The sequence below is a fragment of the Panthera pardus genome, unplaced genomic scaffold (genome assembly GCF_024362965.1).
Source record: "Panthera pardus isolate Hobbes unplaced genomic scaffold, ASM2436296v1 HiC_scaffold_20, whole genome shotgun sequence".
In the NCBI taxonomy this organism is placed as follows: Eukaryota; Metazoa; Chordata; class Mammalia; order Carnivora; family Felidae; genus Panthera; species Panthera pardus.
Window position 1 is genome coordinate 87,573,456 of NW_026526766.1, and position 17,130 is coordinate 87,590,585.

At 58.7% G+C, this 17,130-nt stretch overlaps 1 protein-coding gene across 1 annotated transcript in view; it reads left to right on the forward strand.

Moving 5' to 3' along the window:
* The window catches only part of USP20 (ubiquitin specific peptidase 20), a 44,659-nt gene extending 29,399 nt beyond the window's left edge, over nt 1-15,260 (forward strand). The window contains 14 exon segments of the mRNA XM_019420806.2: nt 230-345; nt 599-771; nt 1,389-1,483; nt 7,693-7,726; nt 7,919-7,964; nt 8,734-8,914; nt 9,001-9,127; nt 9,554-9,723; nt 9,805-9,886; nt 10,820-10,928; nt 11,798-11,900; nt 13,239-13,310; nt 13,703-13,879; nt 14,022-15,260. Coding sequence (XP_019276351.1) covers nt 230-345; nt 599-771; nt 1,389-1,483; nt 7,693-7,726; nt 7,919-7,964; nt 8,734-8,914; nt 9,001-9,127; nt 9,554-9,723; nt 9,805-9,886; nt 10,820-10,928; nt 11,798-11,900; nt 13,239-13,310; nt 13,703-13,863 — 1,469 coding nt within the window. The 3' untranslated portion in view covers nt 13,864-13,879; nt 14,022-15,260.
* Nucleotides 15,261-17,130: the final 1,870 nt, after the last annotated feature.

Below are 17,130 nucleotides of genomic sequence, written 5' to 3' on the forward strand. Positions count from 1 at the left end.
CGTGGCTGCCCCTGGGAGCAGCAGCGTCTCCGAGCCCTCCTAATGCCACCGGGTGCGAGCGGGGGCGCCCCGTCTCACTGACCGTGACCGAGGCGCCGGGAGGTGAACTGTGAGCCCCGGCACGTGATGCACGTAGGACCCCCCAGGTCCCGGCCAAGCAAGCCCCAGCACCGCCCCTTGCCCCAGACAGGCCGGAGGGGCTGGGCCTAGTCCCGTGCTGTGCCCCCAGCCCAGGTACTGAGTGCCGGCAGCCGGAGGCGGAAGGAACAGCACTACCGCAGCGTGATCTCCGACATCTTCGACGGCTCCATCCTTAGCCTCGTGCAGTGTCTCACCTGTGACCGTGTGAGTGCCCTGGGGTGGGACGAGTGACGCGCCGGCCTTCAGTGCCCCGGTGCTCCTCCCCCAGGTCGGGGGCTCCGCCTGGTGCCCCCTGCCTTTCTGTAGGGGAGGGCCCCGGTCGCCAGACTAGGGAGCAGACCCTCCGCCCTATACCTGCCATCTGGTGGTGACTGGGGCTCGGGGTACAGATTCTGCTTGTTCTGGGCAGGACGGAACCCTAGAAGGTGGAAACCCAGGCTGACCTTCAACCCCACAGGTGTCCACCACGGTAGAGACGTTCCAGGACCTGTCGCTGCCCATTCCTGGCAAGGAGGACCTGGCCAAGCTCCACTCGGCCATCTACCAGAACGTACCAGCCAAGCCGGGCGCCTGCGGGGACAGCTACGCCGCCCAGGGCTGGCTCGCCTTCATCGTGGAGTATATCCGGAGGTACCCCAGCCTTCCTGCCTGCTGGAGACACGACGCTGCCCTGGCCCTGGAAGGCAGCAGGCCGTAAACGGCAAAGTCCAGGCAGTTACAGGGCCAAGGGCAGAGTCCCGAAGGGCCCTTGAAGCTGGAGGATGTGCAGGTGTTGGCTGAGTGGGGCGGGGGCTTCCTCAGCCACGAGGGAATGGCCTGGGTTGGGTGGGTGGGCCCATGGATCTGAAGGCGGGTAATGACAGGGGAGTCACCAGGTGACAGCTAGAAAGGAGGGCGGCAGCTGGAGAGCGGGCCTGACCCTGCAGGGAGAGCGGTGGGCGGCTTTCCGGAGCCCCTGCTGTGTGCTGCAAAGCCCGCTTTATACCCGCCTGATGTCAGGAGCCCGTCTCTGCCCAGAGGACAGGCCAGTGGGATCAGGGCCCCTTCACACGTGAAAAGACAAAGCTCAGGGAGAAGTGATGTCATTCTCCCAAGGACCCTGGGTTGCCGGCTGGTGCTCCCAAGCGTTGGGACCTCTACCCGTTCCACCCACCGGGCCAAGGTGCCTCCCGGGGCCCAAAGCCGCCAGGTCTCAGTCTTGCCCAGGCCCTGGTTGCACCCCCGCCACCCCTTTCCTGTCTCCGTAGGTTTGTGGTATCCTGTACCCCTAGCTGGTTTTGGGGGCCGGTCGTCACCCTGGAAGACTGCCTTGCTGCCTTCTTCGCTGCTGATGAGCTGAAGGGTGAGTGGACCGGGCTGGCTGGGTCAGCATACGGCTGGTTTCTGGAACTCACTGTCAGTTATCGCCACCCCCCCCCCCCCCCACCTGCTAGGCTGGGCCTGGGACTGCGTGTTCTCCCAGCCCTACCACCTGGTGGCCCTTAGGGCTTCACCTGGTTTTCTTTTGTTTAACAGTTTGATGCACAAAAATGATATTGTGCTTTTAAGTTTGCATTTCCTCGGTTATCGATGAGCTTGGACAGTTTCCATGAGCGTATTGACCGTTGGTATTTCATATTTTAAAATGTCCTCTTCCTGACTTTTCCCATTTTTCTGTTGAGTGCTTGGCATCTTACCTTTGGGAAAGCTCTTTTTCTTAAAAACAAACAAACAAACAAACACAACCCCCCCCCCCCACAAGACTTAGTTGTGGTAAAATACACATAACATAAAATTTACCATTGTAACCATTTTTTAAAATTGTATTAAAAATTTTTGAGTTCATTTATTTATTTTTGAGAGAGAGAGAGAGAGAGAGAGAGAACATGAGCTGGGGAGGGACAAAGAGAGACAGAGACACAGAATCCGAAGCAGGCTGCAGGCTCTGAGCTGTCGGCACAGAGCCTGACACGGGGCTCGAACCCACAAGCCGCGAGAACATGACATGAGCCCAAGTCAGTTGCTTCACCGATCCAGGCACCCCCTGCCCACCTTAACCATTTTTAAGTGCACTGTTCAGTAGCGTTCCTGTATTCATATTATCATGCAATCAATCTCTAGAACCTTCTCATCCTGCAAGGCGGAAACTCTACCCCTTAAACGGCAACTCTCTCTTCTCCCGTCCCACAGCCCTGGCGCTGATCATTCTGCCTTCTGTCTCCATCACTTGATGACTCTGGGGACCTCATCTAAGTCAGATCATATGGTCTTTGTCCTCCTGTGACGGGCTCCTCATCCGTGTCGTGGCAGGTGGCAGAACCCCCCCCCCCCCTTTCTGGAGCTGAATAGTACTCTTGATAGACGATGTCTTACTTCCCTGTTCCTCTCGTGGTGGACACGTGGGCTTCACTTCTGCCGCTTGGCTGTCGTGAACAATGCTGCAGTGAACCTGGATGCGTACCTGGTCCCTTCTAGACCGATTTCATTTCCTTTGGATAAATACCCAGACGTGGGATTGCCGGATCACGGGGTAGTCCTATTTAACTTTTTGAGGAACCTCCACACTGTTTTCCGCGATGGCCGCGCCAATTTCTGTTCCCACTGGCGGTGCGCGCGAGGGATCCCCCTTCCCCACGTCCTTGCCGACACTTTGTATCTCATTTTGCCAAATCTCCTCTTGAGGAGAGCTCTTCTGACAGGTGTGAGGTGACACCTCATCACGGGGTCGATTCGCGTTTCCCTGGGGATGAGTGATGTCGAGCGGCTTTTCGTGTACCTGCTGGCCACCTGTTTGTCGTCTTTGGAGAAATGTCTGTTCGGGTCCTCTGCCAGCTTTTAAACAGATTATCTGGGTTTTGATTTTGTTTTGTTTTGTTTTCTCCTATTTGTATGAATTCCTTACGTACTTTGGATATTAACCCCTTATCCGATACGTGTTTTCTCCCGTTCTGTAGGTTGCTTCTTTACTTTGCAAATTGTTTCTTGTGTTGCGAGAGCTTTTGCGTTCGATATCGGCCCGCTTGTTTATTTTTGCTTTTGTGGCTTGTGCTTTTGGTGTCCTATCCAAAAAGTCATTGCCAAGGGCAGCGTCCGGGAGCGTTTCCCCTATGTTTTCTTCTAGGAGTTTTGTGGTTTCGGGTCTTTTTTATTTTTTTTTTAATGTTTATTTATTTTTGAGACAGAGACAGAGCATGAGTGGGGGAGGGGCAGAGAGAAAGGGGGGACACAGAATCCGAAGCAGGCTCCAGGCTCCAAGCCGTCAGCACAGAGCCCGACGTGGGGCTCGAACTCACGGACCGCGAGATCGTGACCTGAGCCGAAGTCGGACGCTCAACTGACTGAGACACCCAGGCGTCCCTTCATATCTTATATTTCAGTCTTTAATCCATTTTAGGATAATTTCTGTGAGCGGGTCCAGTTTCATTCTTCTGTCACATGTGTGAATATCCAGTTTCCTCAACACCATTTACTGAAATGACTGTCTTTCCCCCGTCAAGTATTCTTGGCTCCCTTCTCAGACAGCAGTTGCCCGCATATGCATGGGTTTATTTCTGGGTCCTCAATTCTGTTCATTGGCCTGTGTGTGTTTTTATGCCAGTGCCATACTGTTCTGACTACCGTAGCTTCGTAGTGTAGTTTGAAATCGGGACTCGGGACGCCTCCACCGTTGTTCTTGCTCAAGGTTGTTTTGGCCGTTTGGGATTTTTTTATAATTCTATGTGAATTGTAGGATTTTTTGTTTCTATTTCTGTGAAAAAGGTCACTGGGATTGTGACAGGGATTGCATCGAATCTATAGATGGCTTTGGGTAGGGTAGACATTTTGACAATATCTAGTATTCTGATCCGTGAATTTATTCATTTATTCTCATGTACTGGGTCACCGTGTGGGAACAACTCAGTCTCCTATCACTCTTACTACCTTCCCGATGCCAGATGCGTGGTGCCGTTCCCCTTCCAAGCAGTTATGGGACACCAGCTGGGTATTGAGCATCCGCCTCGATTCTGACACTGGAGACAGCATCACATCCCACAGGTTAAGGGTTCAGTCCTACAAGACTTCCCCTCCCCAACTTCAGAAGCCAGTCACGGGTCCTGGTTGTCACTTGTGTTTCTGACTGGCTGTAGCTCGAAGGTTCCAACCCTTTCTCCTTGGGCTTGATTAATTTGCTAGAGCCATTACTTGCTGGATTACTGGTTTATCGTGAAAGGATGTAGCTCAGGGGCACCCTGGTGGCTCAGTCAGCTAAGCGTCCGACTTCGGCTCAGGTCATGATCTCACGGTTCGGAGTTCGAGCCCCGCGTCGCGCTCTGTGCTGACAGCTCGGAGCCTGGAGCCTGCTTGGGATTCTGTGTCTCCCTCTCTCTCTCTGCCCCTCCCCCACTCGCACTCTGTCTCTCTCTCTCAAAAATAAATAAATGTTAAAAAAACATATTTAACTCAGGAACAGCCAGACGGCAGAGCTGCACAGGGCAGGGTATGTGGGAAGGGGCACAACTTCCTTGACCTCTGAGCTCGCTACTTTCCCTCGTCTCCACACGTCCACCAACTTGGAAGGGGGCCAAACGCCATGCCATTGGGATTTTTATGGAGGCTTCCTCACGTAGGCATGATCGGTTATAAACTCCCATTTCCAGCCCCTCCCTCTGTAGGACACAGGTGGGGCTGAAAATTCCAAACTTTTTTTTTTTTTAATTTTTTAACGTTTATTTATTTTTGAGAGACAGAGAGAGAGCATCTGGAGGGGAGGGGCAAAGAGAGAGAGGGGAGGAGCAAAAAGGGGAGGGGCAAAGAGAGAGGGAGACACAGAATCCGAAGCAGGCTCTAGGCTCCGAGCTGTCAGCACAGAGCCCAGCGCGGGGCTCGAACCCACAGACCATGAGATCATGACCCGAGCCGAAGTTGGACGCTCAACCGACTGAGCCGCCCAGGCGCCCCTGAAAATTCCAAACTTCTAATCATGGCTCCGTCTTTCTGGTGATCAGCCCCAATCCCAGAGCCATCCAGAGTCACCTTGTTAGGACAAAAGCCACCGCCATCACCTAGGAAATTCCAAGGGACCTTTAGGAGCCTGCCGGGAAGTGGGGTCAAAGGGTCAAAGACCAAATATCAGAACAGATGATACTTCTAGTGCTCTTACCACTTAGGAAAGTAGAAGGACCTTAGGGAGTGTGAGCCAGGAACCTGGGGCAGAGGCCAACAGCTGTATTTTCCACGGTCTCACGGCCATCTTTGTCCGTGTCTCTCATCGATGACATGTGGTTTCTGCGTACAGATCTTTCACCTCCCTGGTTAAACGTCTTCCTGTGTGTCTTATCATCCTTGACCCGATTGTAAATGGGTTTGTTTTTTTGGTTTCTCATTCAGATATTTCACTGCCAGTGCACAGGAATGCCGCTGGTTTTTATATGTTGAGTTTGTGCTCTGCATCTTCCCTGAATTCATCTGTCAGCGCTAACAGTTTTTTGGGGGAGTCTTTAGGGTTCCTATGTGTAGGATCGCGTCATCCGCATACAGGCAGCCTGAGCTCCTTACCTCCTCTTCTCCTTTTTGGACGTCTTTTATTTCTTTTTCTTGCCTAATTGCTCTGGCTAGGACTTCTAGTACTGGCTAGAATAGGCCTGGTGAGAGTGAGCGCCCTTGTTTTGGTCCTGATTTTGAAGGAAAAGCTGCTAGCTTTTCACCATTCAGGATGACATTGGCCGTGGGCCTGTCTTAGGTGGCCTCCGGTATGCCGAGGCGTGTTCCCTCTACACCTAACCTACTGAGACCTTTTATCGTGAAAGGGTGTTGAAATTCATCAAATGCTTTTCCCCTCTGGGTTGAGAGGATCAGATGATTTTACCCTTTATCCTATGAACGTAGAGTATCCTGTGTATTGATTTGTGTGTGATAAACCATACTTGCCTCCCAGGTTTAAATTCCCTTTGATCATGGTGTGTGAGCCTTTTAATATGATGCTGAATTCGGTTTGCTAGAATTTTTTTTGACGATTTTCCCGTCAACATTCATCAGGGATATTGGCCCATCGTTTTCTTCTCCTTTAGTGTCCTTATCTAACTTTGGTATCAGGGTGCTGCTGGCCTCATAAAATGAGTCTGAGAGTGCTCCTTCCTCAGCTTTTTGGAAGTGTTTGAAAAGGATTGGTGTTAATTCTTTTTTTTAAATGTTTGGTAGAATTCACCGGCAAACCATCTGGTCCTGGACTTTTGTTTGTTGGGAAGTTTTTACTTTTTACTACTATTGCAAGGTGGAAAGAATACTGCTCTAATCTCCTTATTACTGGTCTCTTCAGATTTTCTCTTTCTTCATGATTCAGTCTTCGTTGTATATCTCTAGAAATTTGTCCGTTTCTTCTGGGTTATCTATCCAATTTGGGGTACAGCGAATTGGACACAGTGCCTCTTGTGATCCTTTGTGTTTCTGTGGTGTCAGTTGTAAGAGCCCCCCTCCATTTATAATTTACTTACATCCTCTCTGTCTCTGCTTTTGCTAATCTAGCCAAAAGCGTTTTCAATTTTATCTTTTCTGAAAACCGACTCTTAGTTTCACTGATCTTTTTTTTTGTATTGTTTTTTTCTCATCTCTGTTTATTTATGCTCTAATCTCTGTCGTTTCCTCCCTTCTGCCAAGTTTGGCCTTAGTTTATTTTTCATTTTCTCTTTCATCGAAAAAGGTTGTTTTAGATCTGTTTGCTTTCTTAATGTTGCCACTTATTGCTATGAAATTCCCTCTTAGACCTGCTTTTCCTGCATCCCATATGTGGTGGTATGTTATATTTTCATTTTCATTTGTCTTGAGATGCTTCCTGAGTTCTTTTGAGTTTTTCTCTGACCCGTCAGTTGTTGAAGAGTGTGTTGTTTAATGTCCACATGTTTGTGAATTTTCTAGTTTTCTTCCCGTTAATGGTTTCTCGTTTCATACCGCTGTGTTTGGAAAAGATCTGGATACTATATCTGTCTTCCCAGGTTTGTTCCAAGTTTGCTCTGTGGCCCAACAAAGGATCTGTCCTGGAGAATGTGCCGTGCACACTTGAGAACGTGTATTCTGGTGCTGTTGGGTAGAATGTTCTGTCTGTTAGGCCCACTTGGTCTGTAGTCCTTCAGGTCTGGCTCCCTTATTAATTTTCTGCCTGGATGATCTGCCCAGCGTTGAAAGTGGGGCATTAAAGTCCCAACTGTTACCGTATTGCCGACTCTTTCTGCCTTTAGTTGTGTTAATATTCGCTTCCCATATTTAGGTCCAGTGGGGTTGGATGCATATATTTACAATAGCTACCTCTTCTTTTTGAATTACCCCTTTATCACCACATGGTGACCCTCTTCGTCTCTCCTGACGGATTTGGACCGAAAGTCCGTGTTATCTGATACCAATATGGCCACCTCTGCTCTCTTGGTTTCCATTTGCAGGGAATGTCTCCTTCCATCCCTCTCTCCCAGCCTGTGTGCCCTTAACACTGAAGTGAGTCTCTTGCAGGCAGCCCGTCGGGTTGTGTGCCGTCAGCATAAATGATCGTGTCCACCTCTGCCATTCCCTGTCCCCGCTAACCGTTGTCTGCATTTACTGCTCTAGGTGACAACATGTACAGCTGTGAACGGTGTAAAAAGTAAGTGTGTGTGTGTCCCGGGGCCTCTCCCCCGCTTCCCATTCCGACCCCTCCGTCCGTCTGTGTCCCGCGTACTTCCCCTGCTCGCCCGGGGAGTTTGACCCTGACCTCACAGACGTGCCCCTGTTGGGAGGGTGCCGCTCTACCCCCACACCCGGACACTCACTGCTTCTCGCCTGTTGTCCCTGCCAGGCTGCGGAACGGGGTGAAATACTGTAAGGTCCTGCGGCTGCCCGAGGTGAGTGGAGTAGCGCCCCCGCCCCCGCCACTGCCTGTCACTGAGCATCCTTCCTCCCCCAAGAAGCCCGGGGCTGGGGAGAGTTGACCACTTCAGGGGGGAGTCCACTGCTTTGGCTGAGAGGCCTGCTGGGAGGGGTCTGGACGGCGACGTGGGCCCTCCCTCAGCTCCTCCCGCACTGTGCCAGTCCCAGTGGGACTGGGGCGGCCGTGGGGCGGAGGGTGCCACCCCGGGGAAGGTGGGTGTGCGGGGAGGCCTCTCTGGGGGAGTCGGTCTGAGTGGGCCCTGAGCGCGGGGGCTGTGTGGGCCTCGTGGGGGCGAGGGGGGAAGGAGCCGGCGGGCAAAGCTCCGAGGCAGGAATGGACTCACTGAAACCCGAGCAGAGAGGAGCGGTGCCCGAGAGGCGGGAGCTCGGGGCCGTGCCGAGCAGGTTTGGGACGCCCGTCTCGGCAGCCAGTGCCATCGGCGTGGCCCTGCCGTCACCCGTGCCTCTCCTCGTGCCTTGTGGCGAGCCAGCTCGGCTCCCACGCAGGGCTCTTCCCTTGTTCAGGCGGCTCAGTGGGTGTGACCCACCCACCCGCCTGGGCCTCTGGAAGGCTCTAGCCGCTAGGTTCCTTGTTTTCACCTGAATGGCAAGACCCGAGTGGACCGAACAGCGGGCTGGCGGGTGTCCCAGAGCCTAGCCTCGAGACCCCGCCTGGTTACCAGGGCTCGCAGGGCCCCAGCCAGCCCCGTCTGGGGGACCGACACCTGCCCCCGGTCCCCGCAGATCCTGTGCATCCACCTGAAGCGCTTTCGGCACGAGGTCATGTATTCGTTCAAAATCAGCAGCCACGTCTCCTTCCCCCTCGAGGGACTTGACTTGCGTCCATTCCTTGCCAAGGAGTGCACGTCGCAGATCACCACCTACGACCTCCTCTCTGTCATCTGCCACCACGGCACAGCAGGCAGTGAGTCCGGCCACCCCTGCCCCTCCCTGTCCCCGTCCCCTAGGCCACCCGTGACCTGCCCGCCCCTCCCGCCCCTCCCGCCGCAGGTGGCCACTACATCGCCTACTGCCAGAACGTCATCAACGGGCAGTGGTACGAGTTCGATGACCAGTATGTCACCGAGGTCCACGAGACGGTGGTGCAGAACGCCGAGGCCTACGTCCTCTTCTACAGGTGGGGGCCCTGGGCGGGCCGTCGGGGTAGAGCTGGTGACCTGCGGGCCTGGGCGTCCCGCCCCTGGCCCCTGGGGCTTCCGTCAGGGTGGGTGGGGCCTGGAAGGGCTCTAGACTCGGGCAGCAAGGGTTTCAGTTTGGAAGAAAGAGCCCTGTGGCCACCGCGGGAAAGTGGGAAGCCCAAGAAGTTGAGTTTGGGTCTTCCGTGGTGGTCCCGTGGGAGGGGACGGTGGCCGGAACTCGGGCAGGGGTGGGGCTCAGGCAGGGGGAGTGGCGGTAGGTGGCCCCGAACACACCTCTGCCAGCTGTGGCTGGTGCCCCTGCATGGAGTGAGCCCAGGCACAGCTGCGCGCAGTGCTCCTGCCCCAACCCCCTCCCACCTCTGCCCTACCCCACCCCACCGGCCCTCGCCTCACCCCTGCCCCAGGAAGAGCAGTGAGGAGGCTGTGCGGGAGCGGCAGCAGGTGGTATCCCTGGCCGCCATGCGGGAGCCCAGCCTGCTGCGGTTCTACGTGTCCCGGGAATGGCTTAACAAGTTCAACACCTTCGCGGAGCCGGGGCCCATCACCAACCACACCTTCCTCTGCTCCCACGGAGGTGAGGGCGCCTTCTCTGCGGTGGGGGCGCAGGGCGGGCGGCCGAGCCCCCAGCTCCCCGTCCCTCTGCCTTCCTCCCCAGGCATCCCGCCCAACAAATACCACTACATCGACGACCTGGTAGTGATCCTGCCCCAGAACGTCTGGGAGCACCTCTACAACAGGTAGGTGCCGTGCCTGCCTCTTCCGGGAGGGCCCGGCGCTCGGCGGGGCAGGGAAGGAGCTCGGGGAACGGACGCCACCGTGGGCCCCACGCCGCCCTCCACTCCGGGCAGAGCCGCACAGAAGCGGCTGCAGGGGCTTCCCTGGCACACGAACTGCAGGGAAAAAGACACTGGTGGGCATCCAGCTGGATCCTTCCGGTCAGGAGGGACAAAACCGGCTCAGGCAAAAGCAAGCGTGTTGGTCCCTGTCACAGATAGTCCTGGGAGCGCCGGCTTGGGGCAGGCCCGGCTCGGGTGGCCTTCAGGCCCAGGTGGCTCTGCGGACAGGTGGGCAGGACATGCCATGCCCAGCACGTGCTCAGACGGGTCGGGACAGGCTTTGCCCCGGCCGCTGGCAGGTCAGGCGCGGACTCTGCCCGGTTGCAGGACGGTGGGCCAAGCCCCACAGGGAGATGTGTCCCCATATCACGCGGAGCTCCACCCTCCTGCCCGCAGAGGGACAACCTTCTGCGTCCCTTTGGCATCGTCCCCGGGGTCTGGCCGGGTGGGCTCTTGGCCGCAAGGGCTCCCGTCCAGCAGCCAAGAGAGGAAGCGAGAACGTTAATCCCTCCTTCAGCCATTAAACATCTGTTTGTGACACACCCGTGCCGGGGCAGGCCCTGTGCCGGGTGCCGTGGTCGTGCTGGCACATGGGTGCCCTTGCCAGACTGGTGAGGAAGACAGAAAAGCGAACGGGCTGTGCACAGGGCACCCAGGGTTGCAGCGTTGGGGAGCCTCCCCAGAGGAGGAGAAACCCACCACGTGGAGGGCGGTCGTGGCTCTCTGGCAAGTTCTGCTGCCTCCCCTACTGGAACCCGCCCCTCAGGGCTCGCGCTCTCTCTCCCTCTCCCCCTCCCTCTCCGCTCCCCCCTCCTGGCCCTCCTCCCGGTGCAGGTTTGGGGGCGGCCCTGCCGTGAACCACCTGTACGTGTGCTCCATCTGCCAGGTGGAGATAGAGGCACTGGCCAAGCGCAGGCGGACGGAGATCGACACCTTCATTAAGGTGCGTGCGGGTGGGGGTGGGGCGCCTCTCGCCTCCGCTGGGGCCACGCGGGGATTTGGGGACTGAAGAGCCGCGTGCAGCCAGGCTCCGTCTGGAAGACGCGTTCTGTGGGGAGAACAGAGTGGCCAGAGGCCTGGCCGGACATTTAAGATTTTACCAGCAGGAGGGCGGACTTCGGGAGGCTCAGGGCCATCTGCCGGGTGTGCTGGTAAGCCACGGGCACCGTGGCTCGGGGCTGGATGGTTCTTTGTCGTGGGGACTGGACTGCGGGTGATAGGACAGTTAGCATCCCTGGCCGCCTCCGTGCCAGCCACACGAAAAAGACCTCCAGACGCTGGCAGTGTCCCTTCCCCCTCCCACTGAGAACCATGGGTGCTACCCACTGACCCCGAAAGGGGCGTTGAGTGAGAAAAATCAGGTGGCAAAACAGGACCCAGGGCGATGCCGTGTAGGAAAGGGGCTCGTGCAGTGTGGTGCTGGGGCCCCGGGCACACCCCGGCCCCGGGGCTGTTCAGAACGGGCGACCGGGGGCCATCCATCATCCTGTAGCAGATGCGTAGGTGAAAGACGTTAAAGGACACTGCGCTCTGTGCCCACGAGAAAACGCGTCAGAATAGTTAACGAGGGAGTGAACGGCCGCAGTGCGTGAAGTGCGGGAGAGCCGCGTCTGCGTGCCTTCTCCCTTGGATTAAAGTCCTTGAAAAGACATCGGGTGGCGGGGCCGCGGGGGGACGTTCCTCTGAGCTTGTGTGGGGGCCCCGCGGTTTCTGCCTGGAGGATCTGGTGTCTTCCGAGAGTCGAGGGTGCGGGTTGGCGGGGTGCTGGGACCGTCCCGCCGACCCTCCCCTCTGCTCCCCTGGCCGGCCCAGCTCAACAAAGCCTTCCAGGCCGAGGAGTCCCCCGGCGTCATCTACTGCATCAGCATGCAGTGGTTCCGGGAGTGGGAAGCCTTTGTCAAGGGCAAGGACAATGGTGAGTGGAGCACGGGCCTGGCACTCGGCCCGACCGCCGGGAGGGCCCTGGGGCTTCAGATCTGCGGGGAGGGCCCCAGGAGGCGGGGAGAGGGGGTGCCTGGGGTGGTCGGTGGCTGCCCAGCAGGTTTAGGCGAGCGCCCGCCTCCTGGAGGAGCGGAGAGCACGGGTGTTATTCCAGCCCGGCTCGCTGGGGTCGCTGTCCCCACCGGGCTAGCTAGCGGGGGGGCGGGGCCAGACCACCCAGTGTCCTGGAGCCACGCCTTCTTGCCGTAGTGGGAGAGAGGCCGTCTGGCTCCGCCCCTTCCCTCCCCTTCTCTCCTGTTCTCCCATCCCTGCTGGTGCCCAGAAGAGGCCATTCTTTCCTCCTGCCAGGCCCTTTCCTTTGAGGGTTCTCTTGCCCTAAATACTAGATTTTAGTGGATAGATGGCTTCAAGCTCTTAGGAAAGACAGTGGACACAGTGTCCTCTGACCCCACGAGTTACAGAGGCGGAGACAGGCCCCATCACAAGGCAGCTCCCAGAGCCCTCTGCAGTCCCCTGCAGTCAGAAACAGCCGAGCCTGAGCCCTGGCCTGCCTGCGGCCACCCTCACCACCCTCAAGCCCCACACTTGGGCTCCCAGACCGGGGGGGGGGAGGGGTTTGGGGACCTGGCAGGGTCGGCAGAGCCAGTGGGTTCTGTGAACGGGACATTTGCCTTTCAGGGCATAAGCTCCAGCCAGGACTCCGGGAAAGGGGAGGGAGGGAGGGACCTCACCGCTGTCCAGCCCGTGTCAGGCGGCAAGGTCCCAGGGACACCCCGAGGCCTCCCTCGTGTTGGTGGAGGCAGTGGGGCTTGGCCCTGATGGAGAAACGGGCTCTGGAGCTACAGCCCTACCTCCGGCCCCAGCCTTATTCCTGCCAGCTGTTACCTGGGCTGTTGCTTCCCCTGCTTCTGTGACGGGTCTCAGATCAGGTGGTCGAGGCTTCCGTGAGGTTTCGGGAAGGGTGCCCGGCGCGTGGCAGCTGCCGTCCACAGTGAGGGGTCTGAAACTAGCTCGTGGGTCCCTGAAGTCCCCCATGCAGGCTCCAGGGATGCTACGAGTCCCTTCTGGCTCTCAGACTTCCACGCACGAGCTCGCACCTGCCCCTGGAAGGACGTCACACTGACCCCCTGCGGCCCCGGACAGCCTCTCGGGGGCCACAGGTGTTGGAGTGACGCCTTGAGAATGGCTCTTACCTGTTGAGAGGCGGAGGGCCGGGGGGGGGGGGGGGGGGGGCGGGGGGGCGGGGCGCTGGGGTTTCTTCCCGCCGCTGCAGAGGCCCAGAGGTGCTGAGCCTGAGCTGTTTCTGTTCCAGAGCCCCCCGGGCCCATTGACAACAGCAGGATCGCACAGGCCAGGGGAAGCGGCCACATCCAGCTGAAGCAGGGTGAGTTTCGCTGGCTCCAGCCCTGGGCTTCCGGGCCGGCCGGGCTCCCCCCCATCCCCCGCCCCCCAGCTTCCAGTCACAGTCTTCCCAGGAGCCCCCGCCGCTCACACCCGTGCCCTGTGTCGGCCTCCACCTGCCCTTTGTGTGAACCCCATACCCCCGGAAACGGGGCGCAGAGATGCACCCTCTGGGGTCCTGAGAGCACAGACGTCCTGCTGGGGCATCCTGGATTTGCATTTCACCGCTTTGCACGGAAACGCATAGTTGCGCTCCCTCCCGGTCGGGGCCTGCACCTCTCGGAGCCCCCGCTGCCGAAGACCATGGCGTCATCAAGGGAGTGAGGGGGCAGACGTGAGCCCGGCCCCGACCCGGTGCCCTCTTGGGCCCTGCAGGAGCTGACTATGGGCAGATTTCGGAGGAGACCTGGATCTACCTGAACAACCTGTATGGCGGTGGCCCCGAGATCGCCATCCGACAGAGTGTGGCCCAGCTCCAGGACCCAGAGAGCTTACACGGGGAGCAGAAGATCGAAGCCGAGACCCGGGCCGTGTGACTTGGTGGGCCAGTCTGTAAGTCCCCTCCCTTTCCAGGGACCCTCTCGTGTCCCTGGCGTGTTGGAAGAGCGCGTCCCCGAACACACCTTCCGGGAGGCTGTTGGGAGAAACCCTCTCGTGGGCCCTGCCGGGCTGAGTGCCCCAAGTGTCCCCACAGGCCCCTGCCTTCGCCCTCCTCCCGGCAGAGGGCGCGTTTGTACCCCGAAGACAGGCCGGCCACTTTGGAAACCCAGATGTGTAAAGAGGCAGAAAAGTTGTTTCGGTTCAAGCGAGTCGCGCCACAACCAGGAAGCGCATCCACCGCAGGCTGTTCAAACGGCCGAGGCTCGGCGACGTTCGTTAACTTGGGTGTCCGTCCCCGTGTGCCACAAGCGTCGTGTCCCCAACCCGCCCTCGCGCTAACTCGGGCCCGGCTTTTGTCCCTGGGGCTCGCAGTCAGGGACCGTGGCCGTCCAGCACCCGGACTCACAGCCCAGAGCTGGGGAGCAGGGTGCCGAGCACGCGAGGTCGGGGTGCGGGGGCCAGCTCCTCCCTGGGCCCCGCTTCGCCCGACTCCGTGGCCACAGACAGGCTCCGGAGTCCCACACTGCTGTCAGCGTTTCTCCTGCACACTAGCGACTCTGGACTCACGCGCGATCGGGATCCGGGGTGGGGGCAGGATTTGTCAGTAGAGATGACTTCTGGAGGCAGCTCCGTCCCTGTGCTGCCCCATGGATTGGCTGGAGCTTGCCCCCACCGGGGAACCGGGTGATGAGACAGAGGTCCCCCGCTGTCACTGTCTCTTGCTGCTCACGCGGCTTCCCCGGGGGCTGGCGCTAGAAAACACAAGCTACCCCTTCCTCCCCGCGCTGTTGCGCGCCCGTCGTGGAAGTATGTTCTGGATGATGCCGAGCGAGGCCACGGCTGGGGCGGTCGGGGTGAGCACGGGGGGCCTGGGTCTCGCTTCCCGCGGCACTGAAGCCCCTGGATGAAGCAGCTGGGGCGGCTGCCCCGGGGCCAGAGTGAGTGGGGGATGGGGAAGGGGTCCTGGAACCGAAGCCCCCACACGCCGTGGCCTTCAGTCTCTGTAGAAGCCGATGTCGGTGGAACTGCCAGGCTGTTCAGGCAGAGCCCCGAGGCTCTCGACGCTGAAGCTCGCAGCTCGCTCCTGCCGTCTCTACCTGGCTCCTTCCCCACCGAGGCAGCATGTGATCAAAGAACCAGCCGCTGTGGAATCCCTTGACCTTTGTCACAGTCTTCAGAGAGCCGCAGCGGCCACCACGCCTCAGAGCCGGGCGGCCGCACGTCACCCTGGCCAGGACGCACAGATTCCGCGCCAGGTTGTGAGCTCGCCCCAGGTCTGCGCGGCCTCGTTTGTGTCCAGAATGTCATAATAAATACGTATGCGTCCCCCACAGCCCACGCTGTTGTCTGTGCGTCCGCGCGGGGGGTGTAGGGGGGGTGCAGAGCCGGGGTGATCGGCGTCACCGATAACTGTGCCAGCGGGGCCTCCGCGTGGCTCTGAACCAGTGTCTGGAAGCCGCAGGAGCGGAAGAGGAAGAGGAGTCTGCCTACACGCGCCGGCCTTTCCCCGGCCGCGTAGAGAAGCAGGGGCGGGGACCGGGGAGGGGGGGCCGGGGGGTGTCGAGGCCCCGCATCCCACAGGCCGGTCCCCTCCTGGCGCCGTGCCCTGGCTACTCCGAGTAACCCCGCACCGAGCAGGGGCCGCCCTCCCTGGGCCGGGCAAGGCCGCCTCGCGGCCCCGGGGACCTTTCCCTCGGCGCACGGCCGACATTGTGCCGGCGTCACTGCATCGCGGTGGCCGGTGTCCAGCTCCCTGACGTTTAGTGACGCTCGTTGTTTTATTCGCCCCACGGTTTGGGGTGGTTTTGTTGCTACTCCCTGGGGTCTGGTGGGGAGAGAAGAATTGGCGGTTTTTATGTGTTAACTTGAAACACACATGCTCGTGAGATCCCCTCACACGTGAGTGTGCAGAAGCGTGTTCAGCGCCGAGAACGGTTCCTCGGTGTCACCATCACCGGTCCCCACGGACTGCTGTGGGTCCCTCCTGAGCACGCCTGCCACCTCGCCCCACCCCAGAGGTAGCCCCTGGCCTCCGTGGCCGCGTGCGTCTGTGTCTAAGCAGTATCTTTAGCTTTGCTCGCATTGGAACGTCGTCTACACAGAATTCCCATGGTGCAGATTTCACGACTGGCTTTTCTTGCTTACCTTGGAGGATGAGAGAGAACCGGTTCTGCTGATTCGGAGTTTTGGAGACAGTCACTGGACTACAGGAAGGTGGGGGAGAGACTGGGAGGTACCACTGGGCCTTAAAATGCTTTACATCTTCCCTCGACACACCAGGCTTTGGGACGCTGGCTGGTTCAGTCCGTTCAGCGTCCGTCTCTTGGTTTCGGCTCAGGTCATGATCTCACGGTTCGTGAGACTGTGCCCCGAGTTAGGCTCTGCGCTGACAGCGTGGAACCTGCTGTCTCCACCTGTGGATTCTCTCTCTCTCCCTCTCTCTGCCCCTCCCCCGCTTACACACAGGCACTCTCTCTCTCCAAATAATCTGAAAAAGAAACACCAGGTTTTAAGTGGCTCGGCCAACCTTAGGTGCTGGAATCCTGAGACAAAAGAGGAGACCCTGGATGTTCACCCCACGGACTGCGGACTGGGTGGGGACGGGAAGCAACCACCGGGCAGCAGGGGAGGCCCCTTCCTGTCTTTCCCTCCTGCCGGCTCCCCCCCCACCCCGTCGGGCTGCTCCCTTAGGCTGGGACTGGGACTCACTCCAGCAGCCCCTTTTAGAGGAGCCAGAGCCACGGCCCGGCCGGGGAGTGTGCGGACCTGCCGTCCCATCTGCCCGTGCTTCTCACGAACCCGCATTCGCAAATACACGGGCAAGGCGCGGGCCACCCAGGAAGTGTGGCTTCCCACCTTCGTGCCCGTTGCAATTCCGCACAAACAAGCCTGTGAGTCTCCCCCCACCTCATTTTGAGCCCCCACAGAGCCTTGAGGGAAGCCAGTGGTGTTTGGAATGGGGCCTCCCTCTGGCTGGTTTCCGTGCAGGAGAGGAGCGTCACTGCGGGGAAGGAGCAGGTGCGGGAGAAACGAACGCCCTCCGGGGGAGCTGTGGGAAGGGCAGTCCGAGCTGTGGACCAGGTGCCTTCTGGAAAGCTGTCCCAGGGGCGTGTTAGGATGCTGTCTCCAGCCCTTCCCGGGATCTGACCCCAGTGAGCAGCCTGGTGTCTGGTGAGTGGGAGCGGGCACAGGCGGGCCTGGGG